Genomic DNA, 18415 nt, shown 5'->3' on the forward strand with positions numbered 1-18415 from the left:
AGTGATGAAGGAAGTGATTTTAGCTATTATAACCTTCGTATGTAGCATATTTTTAGTTTTTATGTTTGCGTTGTTTTGTAAGTAGTCCATTTTGAATAGAATTTGGAACTTGTGATTGCGTTGGTATAATTGAGACGTAAGTTGTTATATTTTGTTTCAGGTTGGTACGTTGTGTGGAAGTGCTGTCTTTCTAAGTTTCGCTTTGTTCGCGAGCTCCTGGGTGGTATGTCCGATACTCCTCCAGCATCAGAGACGAGACAGCCTAAGCCTAGAAAACTAAGAAGGGAATAACGCAATCGAAAATATACGTTTCCTGTATTTATATTTACTATAATATAATATATTTACTATAATATATACCCATATAATATTACTTGTCAAGATGAATATTCGTTGCGCTCGCCCAAGTGATCTGATGAATATGCAGCACTGCAACTTGCTGTGCTTGCCAGAGAACTATCAGATGAAATATTACTTCTACCATGGATTATCATGGCCACAACTCAGTTATGTGGCCGAAGATGAGAAAGGACATATTGTTGGTAAGAATTTTAATAATTATTATTTTAATATAAGCTAAGATAAAACTATGTATATCCATAAAGTACAATTGACTTGTGTTTTACCTCAATGTATAGTTTATACACAAATTTAATTTTTGGACAAGTTAGGAGCTGTAAAGTTACTAGGATTGATTTTGCAGCTGTTTCAAAATAACTAATTTAATATTATTATTTAGTCCCATCTTCACTGATTACAGATTATAATTATATGCATCATGACTAAATTAATAAGATATTTATCATAATCATTTAACTTATAGGATATGTGCTGGCTAAAATGGAGGAAGATGGGGAAGACAATCGCCATGGTCACATAACATCACTTGCAGTCAAAAGGTCCCACCGTCGTCTCGGACTGGCACAGAAACTCATGAATCAGGCATCCCTAGCCATGGTTGAATGTTTCCAGGTGATTATACATTTTTATGTAATTTCTACTGCATATTTTTAAATTATGAAACTGTAAGAACAAAATCAGTTGCTATTGTTGCAATATAAAGTAATGCAATATAATTGAATAGTTGTGCATTTTTTAAAGTTATTATTGGTGTTGCAAAGAAGCCATCTACCTGGTGTTAAGTAGCTACTGTTGTTCATGGACATCTATTATCAACCCCAGATAAGATAACATTCCTACTTGAGGGCCACATATGCATTATTACTCCTGAGGAACAAGTTAAAAAATCTCCCTTACCACACATAGATATCATGGCAATTAGACAATCAAAAGAAAGTAAAAAGAATTTTTATAACCTTTATAAATGTAACTTTCATTATTTACAGGCTAAATATGTTTCCTTGCACGTAAGAAAAAGCAACAGAGCTGCTTTGAACCTATACACCAATTCTCTTGGCTTTAAGATCCTGGAGATAGAACCTAAGTACTATGCTGATGGAGAAGATGCTTACTCCATGATGAGAGACCTTAGTGCATTTGCAGCTGAAAACAAATTGGATACTCAACTGCCTGAAAGTTTGGAAATTAAGTCTGAATCTGCTATTGTTTCTCAGTGCTAAATATATGAATAAAGCATTTTAAAAGCAACTGTTATTTATTATTATTTTATTTGAACCTATATTCATGTCAATTTAAGCTAAGCTAAGTAAATGTAATAATGAAAGGTAGTAGAACTATTATTGTTTGACCAGGGACATACCATTGCCAAGGCCATAGGAGCAGCAGTTCTGTTTTAGTTGAAGAAAAATCCAGCTCATTTACATATTAAGCGGTCATCTTAGATCTCATGAATGGCGAAGTACCTTATCAGCTTCAGGTATAACCTGTTTTATATTGAGTTGGCAAGTTGGTCACAGATGTCTAATTGATAACGATGACATCTTTTAAGACAAAAGAAGTATACAAATTCTTTAGACATAATATCATAACAGTAGCAATATAAGGCATAAAAGGCTCATACATAGCTAGATTCTTCGTTGAATATAGAAACTGTACAGCATACTGTTATCTGAATTTACAGATCGTAGACTTACTTTTATCTACATAAAATATTGATATAAATCTCGTTTATAATGCAAGACATTATTAAATAAGTTTAAATAGTAAAAGTGCATCAGATTTTAAAATATTGTTTGCAAAAATATAATTTACCAATCATCAATAACCATGTAATACATCTACTCTCATAGATATAGAATGAAAACTGTTAGGTTTAATGTTTAATTAGACTTTTATTATATAAAAAGATTAAATCTATAAATACATAATTGTAAACAGTTAAAACTACCTAGCTCTCAGGATCATCCTCCTCCTCGTACAAATGGTTTAACTTTAGTTCAGGCTTCTTTGTTTCTGTATTATCTTTTTTGACTAAGAGCTTTTTCTTTTCCTTCTTTTGTGATACTCCTACAACATACTCTGGCATAACCAACTTGTCTCTTTTGAAAACTATCTGTTTGTCTGTGACTGGTTTGGGTTTAATAGTTTTTGATACTTGGAACATGGGTTTCTTGAATGTGGCGCCTGTTTCATCCGTGTCTACTTCCTGGACCATTTTATGTGCTTCTTCCCGTTCTTCCAACTCTTGCATGAGCGCGAGTGCTGTAGCAGTGTTAGTGGCGTCCGACATCTGTTCTGGTGTGACATCCGCTAAGGAGTAATATGTCCAATTTTGTGGATTCACTATAAAACCAGGTTTAGTTTTCGCACGCAAACAATCCTGGAGTTTGGCTTCTGGCCGTTTGAAAATACTTTCCCTGCCTCTAAATTGTTTCATGCGCTGCTTAAGTTTTCTGTAGGTTTGTTTATCGATCTCTCCATAACCCTGGGCTGGGGGGTCCTCTGCTTTGTTGGTCTTCGAAAATCCACATTGCTCCTCAGCAACTTTTAAATGTTTGAAAAGGCTTTTCTGCCTTTCATGAAAAGAAGACATCTCGTAGCAATACAGCTATTGTTTTTAAAGAATTGTTATATATTATAATCGATAATCTAATTTGTTTTTTCTATTCCTTCACGTTTTGTTTACGAAATTTCATCGTTTTGACTTTGACTTTTAAGTTGACAGCTTGTATTTTTAAATAATCATACATTTTTAATGGCAAAGATAAGTCATAATACTTCCATTATAACATTACATTACAACATCATTTCAAAATTAATAGTCTTAGCTAGGATTTTCTACTTATTTTATTCAGTAAATTTATAATGATTTATTTACCAATGATAGTAAATAACTATGCTAAGGTCTTTTCGGGCAGAATGGGTTTTGACGACCATGCTGCTTGTTACACAGAGGGTTCCGGGTTCACTGCCCGGCCATACGTATATAATTATGTAAATAATAGGTCTTTATGTATCTATAAGTGAACAAATTTATTACTTATAAGCTAATCCGATCTAATATGTGAAATATTTAAGAAGTTGTTTAATGTGTCTGCCTCATAACTCTATTAAAGAAACTGATAGATAGTTTCACGCGGAAGGAAAATATAACAAGTAAACTTATTTACATCTCTCAGACATAGGTATCTCCGCAATCTTTTCTTAAAGTTGGTTACTTGGCTAGCACTGTAGGTGATGTTTTTTTTTTAATTTGTAATCGAGGTACAATTAATTATGACGATACTATAAGCAATATTCTACGAATTATTAATTTTTATTTATAACGCCATTACTGTTATAGGTAGTTACATAAGCAATATTAAATATTTAGCACAATATAAAGTCATATAAGTAATTGCTGTAATTTTGCTTAATCATCGATAAATGAAGTAATGCCTAAAGAAAATAAGGCATCAACATTAGAATTTAATGTAGTTATTTCTGAATCATACCGGTCATTTTACACTTCGTAAGAATAATGTTAGAAAAATAACAACGAAACATTAAAAGATATGAGGATATAGTTAATTTTTTACGTTCTGTTGTGGTACATTGCGGTTAGAGTTAGTTAAACTATAAAGTCGAGAACAGTTGACATAATATTGCACAACAAATGACTAATAAGTTTTCTTGCACTTATTTATTGCACATAAATTGCAAATGGGAATTTATGTAGTAGATAAGTTAATCTATTTTTATACTTGTTGAATAAAAATAATAGGAAAATGATAGGGAAAAAATGGTAGAACTCTTTTTTGGTTTTGTTACGGAGGTACTAGGTAACAACTATTTTTGCTTTTTAACAGCAGTGTTTTGGATGGGAGTGGTAAGGGAGACACCTATATACGAGGTGTTTTAACCCAGTCCTCGTGGGTAGCATCATATTTATGGCCTATCTCAGGACTCCAATCTTATGGAACTGATTACTTTCGGATATCCATATCATCTTAGTTACAAATTAGATAGGCTGCCTTAGCTAATTACACTGTATAAAAATCAATATACTTAGAAAACTAAAAAAGACGCTTTTATGATAAAATCAACTAAAAAGTAGAAACTAATTTTCAATCTAGGAATCAATTAAGGAACAGTAAATAGTATAATTGTGAAAAAAGCGTGGGATGCTTCATTTATCCCTTTTCGAAAAGCGCCACATGTTATAGCGGCCACCATTATGCATCCTCTGTAAAAATTTCAAGTGTCTATCTATTACGGTTTAAGAGATAGAGCCCTGTGACACACGAACAGACAGCGGAGGGTTCCGTCTTACCCTTTGGAATCCTAAAATCATTCCACAAGAGGGCATTCTAGGTAAGTTTCAGAACATTTGTGTTATAGGGAAATAATATTATTATTTTTTAAACTAAAAATCACGCTATATCAGTTATTGAAACTAAAAAGTAATAATTGTTGAAATCTAGTAACTTTGCGATGAACTTTCTCTAAGGCGCTCGAACACCGCCTCGAAAATCGTTAATCCTGATGACGTTGATAAGGACAATGGAAAAACATATTAAAATCGTGTATTGTTGTTGATAATTCTTCAAAATTTTGAATTAAACTGAACGTTCAAAGTGGATAGAAATCGGGTTCAAAGATTTCTTTACATACATACATAGATATAACCAAGCTAATAAAAGAGTGTTAAAATATCATTTAAACAGCTGTTCACTTTTAAAATATTTTCTTGGATAATAAAATGTCTGCAATAGGTACCCAGCTAAGCGTAGTCTCACCGACTGAGTGAGGGTGCATCGGTGACCTTATTAACTGAACTAGTTAACTAGCTACTCGCCACCCTACCTATGGTAATGCTTAATTGAGTGCAATGACCAGAAAAAAACATTTTTGGTATGAAAATCTTTGCTTATTTCAGCGTCATTTTGAAGATAACCTAATCAAATGTATTATAAAATTGTATGAAGTAGAGACTAATTGTAAAATCAAAAAGACGATTGCTTAAAAATATAGCCTAGGTATGTCACTCTCGTAATTTAGACGAATCCAACGAAATTGTTAAAACTCGTCATGCTGTTTGGGCTACAGGACGTGCCAAAGAAGGAGACATACATACGGTACATGGTACTCTCCAAAAGCATTACCTACCACCGCAGTCGGGTGATATAGGGTGGCGCAAAACTAATCACCTTATTTTGTTTTTAAATTTGTACTGAATAAAAAAAGCGATTTTGAATAATAGAAATCTTTACCAGGGCCTGTATCTTTTTTTGCTAATAAGAAAATATGATATCTGTCAAGTGTCTTCCACCAGCGTTGATACAAATTTGCGCCCGTTTTACCATATTTTCCATGACTTTCCTTAAGATTTCCGCCAGTAACACTTCGCATTCTAGTCTTCTTAGTCTTAAGGAAAGTCGTGGAAAATCAAGCGCAAATTTGTGTCAACGATGGTGGAAGATGGTGAAAGTTATTCATAAACAAAATAGGGTGATGATTTTTGAGCCACCCTGTATAAGGATATTCTACAGACACAAACTTTATAACATAACTTTAATAAGTAAATGAAAATGAAAATGAAAATATTTTATTTGTATCAATACAGTTACATAAGTAATCCATTGTTGGGGCCTCCTTTTAAGTATATTTATACCTGTGACAGGAAGCCCCGCTCTTCCATAGCATAATAAATAATTCTTATAGTGTTATGAAGACCAATTGAAATTGTTGACGTGAAAAATAGCTTACCTAGTTCAGCTACACATAGATTAATTATGAATGTAGGTGAGCCATACTAGAATCCAAACCAAAGCTACCGACTCGTGCCTACAATGCGCGTGCTTGGGCTTAATTCGCTCTAATCCGGAGATAATGCTATCCAACACAAATACGTAGTGCCTACGAGGCAAAGTGTATTTATGAAACGATTGTAGCCACATCCATGCAAAATCTTTTATTTATTTTATATGGCAAAGTAAAAGAAGCATTTTACTACATATCGTAAACTAGTTTTTGCCCGCGGTTTCGCCCGCGTTTAAAAGAAAATGATATGGCATACTTACATAAAACTGAAAATTCGTACCTTCATTGGAATGACAGTGGCGCCATCTGGCGAAAATTGGTCGTACCAACTCTGGAACCTTCGTGGGCTCATGGACAACAACTTTGCTAAAGATCATCACTTGATTAAATGCATAGTTTAAGATAAGAAAGTTTAAGATTCAAGCCTTACTAATATCGATTAAAATAATCGATTTATTTGGTCCAAAAGATCGATTCCCCGATTAATCGATCTTAGATCGCCATCCCTAGTTACCGTGGCATTTCCGGGAAAACATATACCTATGTCATTTATCAGGTCTCAGACTATTTTTATGCAAAATTTCATTAAAATCGGTTTAGTGGTTTAGGCGTGAAGAAGAGACAAACAGACAGACAAAGTTACTTTCGGATTTATAATAGATATTAGTAAGGATAAGGATTTTATAGTGATAGTACTAGTGATTTTGCCAATTGTCTCCAAATATGATTAAGTAGATACCTACACTTCTTTACAGCTTTTAGCAAGCACCTCTCTTTCTGGTTTCGATTTAATCACGATTAGAGAGTAATTATTACTTACCAATTATAATTTGGTATGCGTAATGTGGGATAAACAAAAATAAAAATATATCGTTTATAATAGTTTCCTTTTATAATGTTTTATCTTGTTGTGACATAAAATAATGAAGATCGATCGCAACTTACGTAAATATAGGAGAAAAATTGGGTTTACTAAACTTACTTAGGTTAATATTAAATAAAACCTATTAAATAACATCTATTTTCTTTGATTATAATAGGAAATAATACCACGCAATGCAATGGATTTTATTTTAGTAAGTACTTAATCTTAATGTAACAATAACGTTAATACCTACTAACTATCATATGAATGATAATAATACTCCTCCTTACCTCAAGGATTACTTCCAGTACAGGTTCTTAACCCATGACAAAATGCTTCGGTCGTCTCGTAACTTAAGGGCAGATATTCCACCGCATACGAGTGGTTTTTTTCATTTTTCTTTCTCTGTTCAGGCAGTACTGCTTTGGAACGCTCTGCCCGTGCATATTAGGAAAGCACCAAGTAAAACAATGTTTAAAAAACTTGTCCGAGAGCATTTTCTAAACACCGCTGCAATATCGTAATCATCTGTATTGTTTAGTTTATATAATATGTATGTATTTGTATATATTTTGATATATATCTGAACTATATATATCTATGTATATATATAATATAATATAATATAATTTATTTTATGTATATATAATTAACACCTGCCGCCATTCTCTCCTTCCACCCAGGGTTGACTGGCAGAGAATGCCATCAGGCATTAAGTTTGCCCTATTGTATCTTTTTATTTTTATAGAGGTGCAATAAATAATTAAATAAATAACTATATGCGGGTAAGATCAAGGCAGTAAGATGCTTTAAATGTTTGCATTGATCTGATTAGGAAACAAAATTAAACAGATAACCTTATCCATTGGTATATAGCAGTAGTAGGGATTCACCGGTTCTGGGGCACCGATTTTCCCCCTCCCCTCTCTATTCACCGGTTGTGGGGCACCGACTTTCCCCCCTCGCTTCCCCGTCCCCCCGCTGCCCTGTTTGCCACGATCGAGGGGCGAGCCCGGCTAAAAAAAAAAAAAAAAAAAAAAAAAAAAAAAAAAAAAAAAAGTTTGGTGTCAAAATGGGGGTTTCCGACCACGCCCGATCGATTGCACGCATTTATTTTACGCTATCTCCTTTGCTTACGAAGTTAGCTTTTATGAATAACGACCTCTAATTCATTATCTAATCACCTCCTTATCTCATTAAGCTCGCTATGTCCATATAACAATACGGACCTTACTTATCTAATCACCACTCGCTGTCCTCACAACATAATAGGGTCATTATCACTGTGTCGTTAATGATGGGGGTATGCGCATGGTAATGCAATAAAAAAAACTTCGTATTGACATTGTTTATTATTTCCAAAACAACCTTTTGAACAATTGCGATACTACAATATCGTTTATCAATTTATCCTCACAAAACAGGCTTAAAAAATCTCTGAGTGTATTTCCATAATACATGTAATGCAAGTATGTAAGACTATATTCTCCACAAACTGAAGACCAATCAAGTTGTATTCTATATCTATTAAAATCCCAATGTTTTGCGTTCCTTCTGAAAAAGGCTTTGTGATGGCCTGTTGGTGGTCGACCGTATGAATCAAAATACCCACCGATGCCATTTCTGTCTATGTACATGCCTACCCAGTGAGAGCCTGGTTCACTGTCAGGGTCCAAATTACTTATCAAGTACATTGGAGTCTTAACGTATAGCGGTAATCGGTTTGCTGCATAGACATTGTTTTTCAAGCTACAATGAATTTTACTTAAATGCTTCTGAATCTCGATTGTATCCATTGTGCATGCCTACTTATCGATACCTCTGATAGGTACAATACACTATTTACAAATGCAGAGCAAAATTATCCAAACCTTATATTTAAAGGGACGCAATATGGTTTAACTCGAATGAAAGACTTCAAATAGGTATAATATATTACATTTATTAGGCTTTTACTTACATCTAAGTATATAAATTTATCTTAACTACTGTAGTCGACGGTTACATTTCGGTTCTTATCAATTTCAATAACGTTATCAAACTCTGCATACACTATACAATTAATAGTTTCGGTTAGAGTTGATTCAAACCGAACTTCTACCCTTACACTGCCATGCTTTATAAGATTCCAATGAGTCATGGAATTTGATGACAAATCAGGAGTTAGGTCAAACGCTAATAGGCAGTAACCTTTTGCATATTGCTCCCTAGATATTCCATTACCTTCATTTAGAAAATGTATACCAGTCCCCGAAAATAAAGTGTGATAGGCTGCAGTAAAAATATCATTCTCGAATGATGGTTGCAATGCTTTTGAAGGTATTTGTTGGCCATCAATATATAAACAAAATGTGTTCATAGCATAGTTTTCAAAATTGAATGGATTTTTAGTAAGACTTCCATTGAATGCTGTGTTGTTTACAAATCCAACTATACATCTTTTAGGTACTTGCCCCAGAAATTTTGCCATATTTTGCCTAATGGTATTGACACATTAGCTTGGGGTCATTACAAACTTAGATAACAACGGTGAAATATTGGTTTACTTGCAAATATGTTTAATGTAATTCTTTGAACTATATATTATCTTAATTGTGTTTATAAATGTGTATGTCTAGTTTATAATTGTTAGTTTGGTAATGTATTTCAATGTTTGTTCCTGTAAACCATTTCATGTATGTGTTCTAGTTTTAAGACAAATTATACTTGATTATTATAAATGTGTATTGTTCATTAAATTATGTTCATTGTTAAATAATACGTTGTGCAGTCAACTTGTTTTAAAAATGTTTCATTTCATTCATCCCTTTACTGCAATAGTTGCTGGTCCAAGTGGATGTGGAAAGTCACAATTCGTTACAAACTTCTTGAAATATGTAAAAGATATTTGTAGTACAAGTTTCGATCAAGTTACATGGTGTTTTGATGAAATGCAACCTTTATACAACTTGAAACTTGTTAATTACCATCAAGGTATGCCAGATCTTAGTATGTTTGATGGGAAAGGTCCCCAGCTTGTTATCATCGATGATCTTATGAGAGAATCGGATGGCCGCATCGTTGACATTTTTACAAAAGGAAGTCATCATAGAAATTTGAGTGTGTTTTATATAACTCAAAATTTGTTTCATCAAGGTAGAGGTCAGAGGGACATTTCCTTAAACTCGAGTTATATAATATATTTTAAAAATCCACGTGATAAAACACAGATTCGACACTTAGCGAGACAAGTATCACCTGAAAATACTAAATTCATGGAAGATTCTTATAAAGATGCAACGAAAGAACCTCATGGATATTTAATGATAGATTTAAAACAAAATACTAGTGATATATGTAGATTAAAAACAAAAATATTCCCTTCTGACTGTTACTGTACTGTATACTTACCTACAAAGGGGTTTAAATATGCAAAGCAACAAGAAATTTCCGTCATTTATTAATAATGTCTCGAACCTTGAAGACACATAAAAAGTTTTTAGAAGCTCTTCATATTCTTAAACCAAAATACCAAAAAGCACTCTTAAAATCCTGCAACGAACAAGAGATAAATTGTATTTGTGAATGTATCTATAACGTTTTACAAGGTAAAGTACAACTCCCAGAAAATGAGAAGAATAAATTAAAGAAATACAAACACTTACTTCGACAACTGGTGCGTAAAACTACAAACAAAGTCCGTAAAAATATTATAATTCAAAAAGGAGGATCATTTTTACCAATAATATTAGGTTCAGTTCTGAGTGCACTAGTAAATACCCTAACATGAACATGGAACACGCTAAGAAAATGTTACTTATAGATCCAGGTATAATAGAAAAAATTAATCAACAAACAATGTTAGACAGTCCCATGTCTAGACTGGATGCCGAAATGCAAAATATATTAAAAAGTAATATTGAAGATAGAGAAAAGTGTATTCTCTATTTACAAATTTTACAAAGGTACCTACACCATACTCAAGAAGACCGAAAACCTTATGAGTTACCTATTGTTACTTATTTTTCTGATGTTAATACTGGTGATACAGATAATATCAAAATGAAAATTGATAATAATAAACTGGAATTAGATACGAATAATAAATTTAATTTAAAGAAAGATTTTAGTGATATAAAACTACAGGAAGAAGCTAAGACTAATATAGTTGCTGAACAGACTCCAAAGCGAACAACAGTTGATATAAATTAACACGAAAAGGTTAACTCACCAACGTATACACCGAAACAAATATTGAGAGTGATACCTAAAACATATTTAAAGAAAGGTGAGCTGTTGCTAGGTCTCTTGTCTGATCACAAGGATAAAATTAATTGGGATGGCGAGGGTACTGTATTCATAGACAAAGTTAAAATTCCTGGAAGTAACATCATAGACTTGGTGAGTGATTTTATTAGACCAAGTAGAAAAATTGATCCAGTAGGATGGCAACAATTTGCAACTTTATTGAAAGATATCAATACACCAGTTACCTACCTTGGTAATACTAAAAGAACTGGCTTTATAACTCAGCTAATATTAGATGAGCATAAGAACTTTACACCTCGAAAAGATCCGAATTCAACACCAACTAGTACTGAAAGAGAAAAAGTAAAACCCAAGAAAAAATTAGTCTGGGAGAAATGGAGCCCTTATTAGAAATAAATAGTATTTATTATAACCCTTCTCATCCTGCTGCATTCGGTAGTATTAATAAATTAGCCAAAGCTATGAAAGGTAAAATGAAAAGAGAAGATGTAAAAGATTGGCTACGCTCACAAGAAACATACACATTACATAAACCTGTAACAAGAAGGTTTTCCCGTAACAAATACATACTGTCAAATTTCAATATTCTTTGGCAAGCGGATTTAAGTGATTTGAGAACATATTCTAAGTACAATGATGGATTTAACTTTATTCTTTGTGTAATTGATGTATTTAGCAAATATGCATTTGTAAGAGCTATGAAAAATAAAAATTCATTTAATATTAAAGAATGTTTTGAAAGTATTTTCATTGAAGCTAATGCAACACCCATACATATTCAGTCTGATAAGGGTACAGAATTTATTTCCAAAGATGTGCAAAGTTATTTAAAAAGTAAAAATATAAATTACTATACTACTAATAATCCCGATATTAAAGCAAGTATTGTTGAAAGATTTCAAAGAACCCTCAAAATGAAGATGTGGCGTTATTTTACACACAATAATACTTATAAATATATTGATGTTTTACAAGACTTGGTATATGCATATAATCATAGTTATCATTCAAGTATTAAAATGTGCCCCTGTGATGTTAACTCACATAATATTATGACTGTATGGAATAATTTATATGATAGAGATAAGAAACAAACAGAAGCAACAACACAATTACCTAACTTCCACATCGGTGACTATGTAAGAATAACCAAGTATAAGCATATATTTCAAAAAGGATATGAATCTAATTGGAGTGATGAAATATTTATTATATCCTCAATTATAGATCGGTCTCCATGGGTTGTATACACTTTGAAAGACTTACAAAATGAAACAATAAGTGGGACTTTCTATGAAAAGGAGTTACAAAAGGTATCTTATAATCCTACCTCAAGTTATAAAATAGATAAAATAATCAGTACGCGATATTCTGGTGTCAGAAAGCAAGTGTTGGTGAAGTGGAAAGGTTATCCAGATAAATTTAATAGCTGGGTGTTGGCCTCTGAATTAGAAAAAATATGATGAAAGAAAGTTTCTATTTAACATTGCTAAGTAACAGTTCTATGGAGTACTTTCCTGATAACAAAACAACGAAGTTTTCAACAAAATTACCAAAATCCTTAACGCTAGATGGGGAATGGTCAGTTGGAGTTGCCGAATTTCAATATCCATGTACCATGTTTACTGTACAAGAACATGAAAATATTATATATATTACAAAATCCATGACCATGCCAGGCGATCAAATACCATCCTTAGTATATTACAAGACTCATATTCCAGCGACGAATTATGACAACATAGATCATATTTTGGTAGCTTTAAATAATACAAAGGAAAATATAAAATTTCGTTATGATGAAGTATCAAAATTAGTTTGTGTTTCTGTTACCGATAAATCAATAAGATCAGTGAAGCTATCTCCTAAGCTGTCGTTTCAACTTGGGTTTGAACCTGACAGGAATCTCATTGAAAGAAACACAGGAAAGTGTCCTGCAAATTTACATTTAGGTCTACCATCACAATTATTTGTATATTGCGATATAGTTGAACCACAGATAGTAGGTGACGTCATGACTCCTTTACTAAGAATTATACCATTAGATCCAATGAAATATATTTATGGGGCGAATAAAATGCATGTTTTTTCACCTCCTCACTATTTACCAATCATGCGACGAGAATTTGACACTATTGAAATAGATATAAGGTCAACCACTGGTCAAAAGATACCATTTCAATTTGGAACTGTGTGTATCAAACTTCACTTTAAAAAACACAACAATGTTTTCTCATAATAATAATAATAATAATATGACTTGCCCCTACGAACATTATTATTCCCATCAAGCTGGTTCTGGTATTGGAGTAATATATAAAGGAGCCGCGTTTCAACGTGGTCATGGCATTGGCAGTTTTTTAGGAGGCTTGTTTAGATCAGTTTTACCTTTGCTTTCAAGGGGTGCTAGAGTTATAGGAAAAGAAGCACTAGGCGCTGGAGTTGGTATTTTGTCGGACTTAGTGAATGCACGACCCATGGAGGATTCAATAAAATCTCGTCTCAAGGACGCTAGTTCCAATTTAAAACGAAAAGTTGATGAAAAAATTGATAGAATAAACATGTCTGGATCGGGGTATATAACGAAGAGAAAGCGTCTTTCCTCACTCAGTGCACGCTCAGCTGCTAAAGTGAAAGCCATTAAAAAATTGGCAGTTTCTCGTGCCAACATAAAAGATATTTTTTCATAACTAATAAATTTAAGGAATTATGTCTTTCTTACATAGTCATTCTTGTGAATGTATAAAGTCTGAACTAGATTTATTTGCATTGCCATCAACACAAACAAGTATTGAAAATGGTATTTGGATTCATTACAAACCAATTTCGTCTCTTGCTGATGATGGACCAATAGAATTTCAAGTACCAGGATCTGGTGACGATTACCTAGATTTATCGCATACGTTAATACATATTAAAGCAAAGATAGTTAACCTAGATTCATCAAAAGTGAGCACACCCACAGTAATAGCACCAATAAATAACTGGTTACACTCACTATTCAGCCAGTTAGATGTATATTTAAATCAAAAACTTGTGTCACCACCTAATAATACATATGCTTACCGTGCTTATTTGGAAACTCTGCTGAACTACTCTCCTGCCGCAAAGAAATCTCATTTGACTTGTGGTCTTTGGTATGAAGATGCAGCTGGACAAATGAACTCAACAGACAACACAAATCCTGGATTTCTGAAACGACAAAAACTAGCATCTGAAAGTAAAGAAATAGAAATGATTGGACATCTACATGGTGATATATTTAACCAAGAAAAGTTTTTAATTAATGGGGTTCAAATGAGTGTCAAATTAATTCGCTCAAGAGAATCGTTTAATCTGATGGGTTCTTCTACTGATATAAAATGTAAAGTATGCATTACGGATGCAACTCTTATTGTTCGTAGAGCACGAATAAATCCAACTGTACTCCTCGCACATCAAAAAGTCTTAGCCTCTACTACAGCAAAATATCCTATTACTCGAGCTGAAGTCAAAGTTTTAACTATACCATCAGGGGTTCAGGGAAAGACTCTTGACAACATTTTTCTGGGGCAAGTACCTAAAAGATGTATAGTTGGATTTGTAAACAACACAGCATTCAATGGAAGTCTTACTAAAAATCCATTCAATTTTGAAAACTATGCTATGAACACATTTTGTTTATATATTGATGGCCAACAAATACCTTCAAAAGCATTGCAACCATCATTCGAGAATGATATTTTTACTGCAGCCTATCACACTTTATTTTCGGGGACTGGTATACATTTTCTAAATGAAGGTAATGGAATATCTAGGGAGCAATATGCAAAAGGTTACTGCCTATTAGCGTTTGACCTAACTCCTGATTTGTCATCAAATTCCATGACTCATTGGAATCTTATAAAGCATGGCAGTGTAAGGGTAGAAGTTCGGTTTGAATCAACTCTAACCGAAACTATTAATTGTATAGTGTATGCAGAGTTTGATAACGTTATTGAAATTGATAAGAACCGAAATGTAACCGTCGACTACAGTAGTTAAGATAAATTTATATACTTAGATGTAAGTAAAAGCCTAATAAATGTAATATATTATACCTATTTGAAGTCTTTCATTCGAGTTAAACCATATTGCGTCCCTTTAAATATAAGGTTTGGATAATTTTGCTCTGCATTTGTAAATAGTGTATTGTACCTATCAGAGGTATCGATAAGTAGGCATGCACAATGGATACAATCGAGATTCAGAAGCATTTAAGTAAAATTCATTGTAGCTTGAAAAACAATGTCTATGCAGCAAACCGATTACCGCTATACGTTAAGACTCCAATGTACTTGATAAGTAATTTGGACCCTGACAGTGAACCAGGCTCTCACTGGGTAGGCATGTACATAGACAGAAATGGCATCGGTGGGTATTTTGATTCATACGGTCGACCACCAACAGGCCATCACAAAGCCTTTTTCAGAAGGAACGCAAAACATTGGGATTTTAATAGATATAGAATACAACTTGATTGGTCTTCAGTTTGTGGAGAATATAGTCTTACATACTTGCATTACATGTATTATGGAAATACACTCAGAGATTTTTTAAGCCTGTTTTGTGAGGATAAATTGATAAACGATATTGTAGTATCGCAATTGTTCAAAAGGTTGTTTTGGAAATAATAAACAATGTCAATACGAAGTTTTTTTTATTGCATTACCATGCGCATACCCCCATCATTAACGACACAGTGATAATGACCCTATTATGTTGTGAGGACAGCGAGTGGTGATTAGATAAGTAAGGTCCGTATTGTTATATGGACATAGCGAGCTTAATGAGATAAGGAGGTGATTAGATAATGAATTAGAGGTCGTTATTCATAAAAGCTAACTTCGTAAGCAAAGGAGATAGCGTAAAATAAATGCGTGCAATCGATCGGGCGTGGTCGGAAACCCCCATTTTGACACCAAACTTTTTTTTTTTTTTTTTTTTTTTTTTTTTTTTTTTTTTTTTTTTTTTTTAGCCGGGCTCGCCCCTCGATCGTGGCAAACAGGGCAGCGGGGGGACGGGGAAGCGAGGGGGGAAAGTCGGTGCCCCACAACCGGTGAATAGAGAGGGGAGGGGGAAAATCGGTGCCCCAGAACCGGTGAATCCCTACTACTTATAGCAGATAACAGAAAATTATCTAAGGCTAATTAAACTACAATAGCGAATTACCTTAATGAAATGTTTACTCGTGTTAACTTTGTTTAACTGGTACAATTTATGTTCTAAGATATTGTAGGGGCAATGATAGCGTAGTTATTGACACTCAGTCTCTCAATCGAGTGATCTGAGGTTCTGAGCACGCCTCCCAGGAACCTCTGCCGTTTCAAAGTTATGTAGGTGTTAGAAATGAATTATCGTTTGCTATAACAATGAAGGAAATGATCGTGAGGAAAACCTACAAGAACATTTTTCAATAGAGTGTGAACCGCCAATTTACAATTGGTAAGCCTAGTAGAGTATGGTCTAAACTCTTTTAACTCTGAGAGTAGATCCGAGCCCAGCGGTGTAACAATAATTAGTTGACTTATATGAATTGTAAGTTTGACAATTTTATTTTGAGTTGCTTACAAATTTCTGATTATTTAATATAGTGAACAAGTTACAAGTTCTTGTCATTTGCATAGGATAAGAAAAAACCTTTATATTTCTGCCGTCGTAAGACCCACGCTAGCGAAATCTGACGCATCGAAGTTCCATAATCTTCATTTCAACTTGGCAAGAATGAGACAATATAACTCACAAATTTTAAGTCAAAACAAGTAACTTAATGATTGGACTCCCGAAGCACCATCTCCACTCCTTTCTGCCCAATAACACCAGTGTTCATCTCTACTGTATTTGAAGGGTATGGGAAGAGAGATGTAATTATCCGATGTGTTCCAAGTCAAGGGGTCTTAAGGGTAGTAACGCATCTTTGGTTGACTTCAGGATTCAGGTAAGACAAGAGCCCTAGAATAAGAATTTTATCTAGGGTTGATCACATGTGGTTTTGGGCGGCAGTAGCCACTTACCATTAGGAGTATGCTCGATTGTCACCTTTATATTATAGATAAAAAAGAAAGTCACATGGAGGAAGCATATCGCTTTTTTCTTAGGTAACGATTTCTACCATTCAGTTACTAACGTACTGTAGGATGTTTGTATTAAACAATCTCGTAACAAAAGTAATAAATAAGTCTTAAACACAGGTATCGCCGCGGTCAAGTACTAATAACGAATAAAGGAACTATTTTTAACAAACGCAATAACTCTATACAAGAGCTTATTGTGTGAAACAGTTTATTATTTTGATTTATGTGTTGGAAACAATATAAAGCACGTATCATATTACATTATAGCTTATTTAACTAAGTAGTAAACGCTACCGTATCTCTAGTGACTCATAGAATTATAGTTGGGGTGCCCAAGAAAGGATTTTGGGATTTTCTCGAGCGCAACAGACTAACATATGGGAGATATCTTACACCCTGTGGTGCATCCTAAACCATAAAATTTGAGCTTTCTATGTCGAGGGGTTAGCACAAAAAAAACCAACCACTGGTCATGCTTGAGTGCGGTCAATTTTCTTTTTAATATAAAGAAAATAATGCTAGAAAACGGGTAACATCATAATATGACGATTACCACACGTCGAAGTGGTGAAAAAAAATAGTCATTTTGAAAAAAAAACAACCTCTATTATTATGCTATCTGATAGTGTCACTTATTAGCATGAATCCCTCGGAAGTAATGATTTATCACAAACTAAAGGAAAACGCAAATGTTTAGGAAAATACATTATTCTCATACAATTTTTTTCTTTCAAATCGTCAAAAAACCGCCCACTGAACCAAAAAATATCATTATAACCTTTTCTTCATTCTAACGTCTAATCTACACAATCGTATAAGTACCAATGACGCTCGAGTTTGAACACATTTAGCATCGCGGGCTCCCCTACTATTATATTTGTAATAACAGAAAAGCATTGAACTCAACATTGCGGTTTCGAGGTTTTAATCTAAGCGGTTATTATTTTGTTTATTTACTGTATTTTAATAAACTATTATAATTTCGATAAATTTGACCGTCATTTACTTCCGTTTTCAAGTTCGAAGGGTCCGTCTCCCGAGTCACGTA

The 18415-nt window shown here is 33.6% G+C and overlaps 2 protein-coding genes across 2 annotated transcripts; one reads left to right on the forward strand and one right to left on the reverse strand.

Annotated features, from left to right (window-relative positions):
• Positions 1-342: 342 nt before the first annotated feature.
• On the forward strand, positions 343-1608 carry vnc (GNAT family N-acetyltransferase vnc). The gene is made up of 3 exons (XM_073091324.1): positions 343-542; positions 824-972; positions 1347-1608. Exons 1-3 carry the CDS (start codon positions 383-385, stop codon positions 1578-1580), a joined length of 543 nt encoding a protein of 180 aa, XP_072947425.1. The 5' UTR covers positions 343-382; the 3' UTR covers positions 1581-1608.
• A 624-nt stretch (positions 1609-2232) lies between these two features.
• Positions 2233-3074, reverse strand: LOC140756070 (uncharacterized). Its single transcript, XM_073091469.1, has one exon. It carries the CDS (start codon positions 2951-2953, stop codon positions 2309-2311), a length of 645 nt encoding a protein of 214 aa, XP_072947570.1. The 5' UTR covers positions 2954-3074; the 3' UTR covers positions 2233-2308.
• Positions 3075-18415: the final 15341 nt, after the last annotated feature.

Source organism: Epargyreus clarus, unplaced genomic scaffold (genome assembly GCF_041222505.1).
Source record: "Epargyreus clarus isolate Ecla_fem2 unplaced genomic scaffold, WU_Ecla_fem_2.2 ptg000034l, whole genome shotgun sequence".
Classification (NCBI taxonomy): domain Eukaryota; kingdom Metazoa; phylum Arthropoda; class Insecta; order Lepidoptera; family Hesperiidae; genus Epargyreus; species Epargyreus clarus.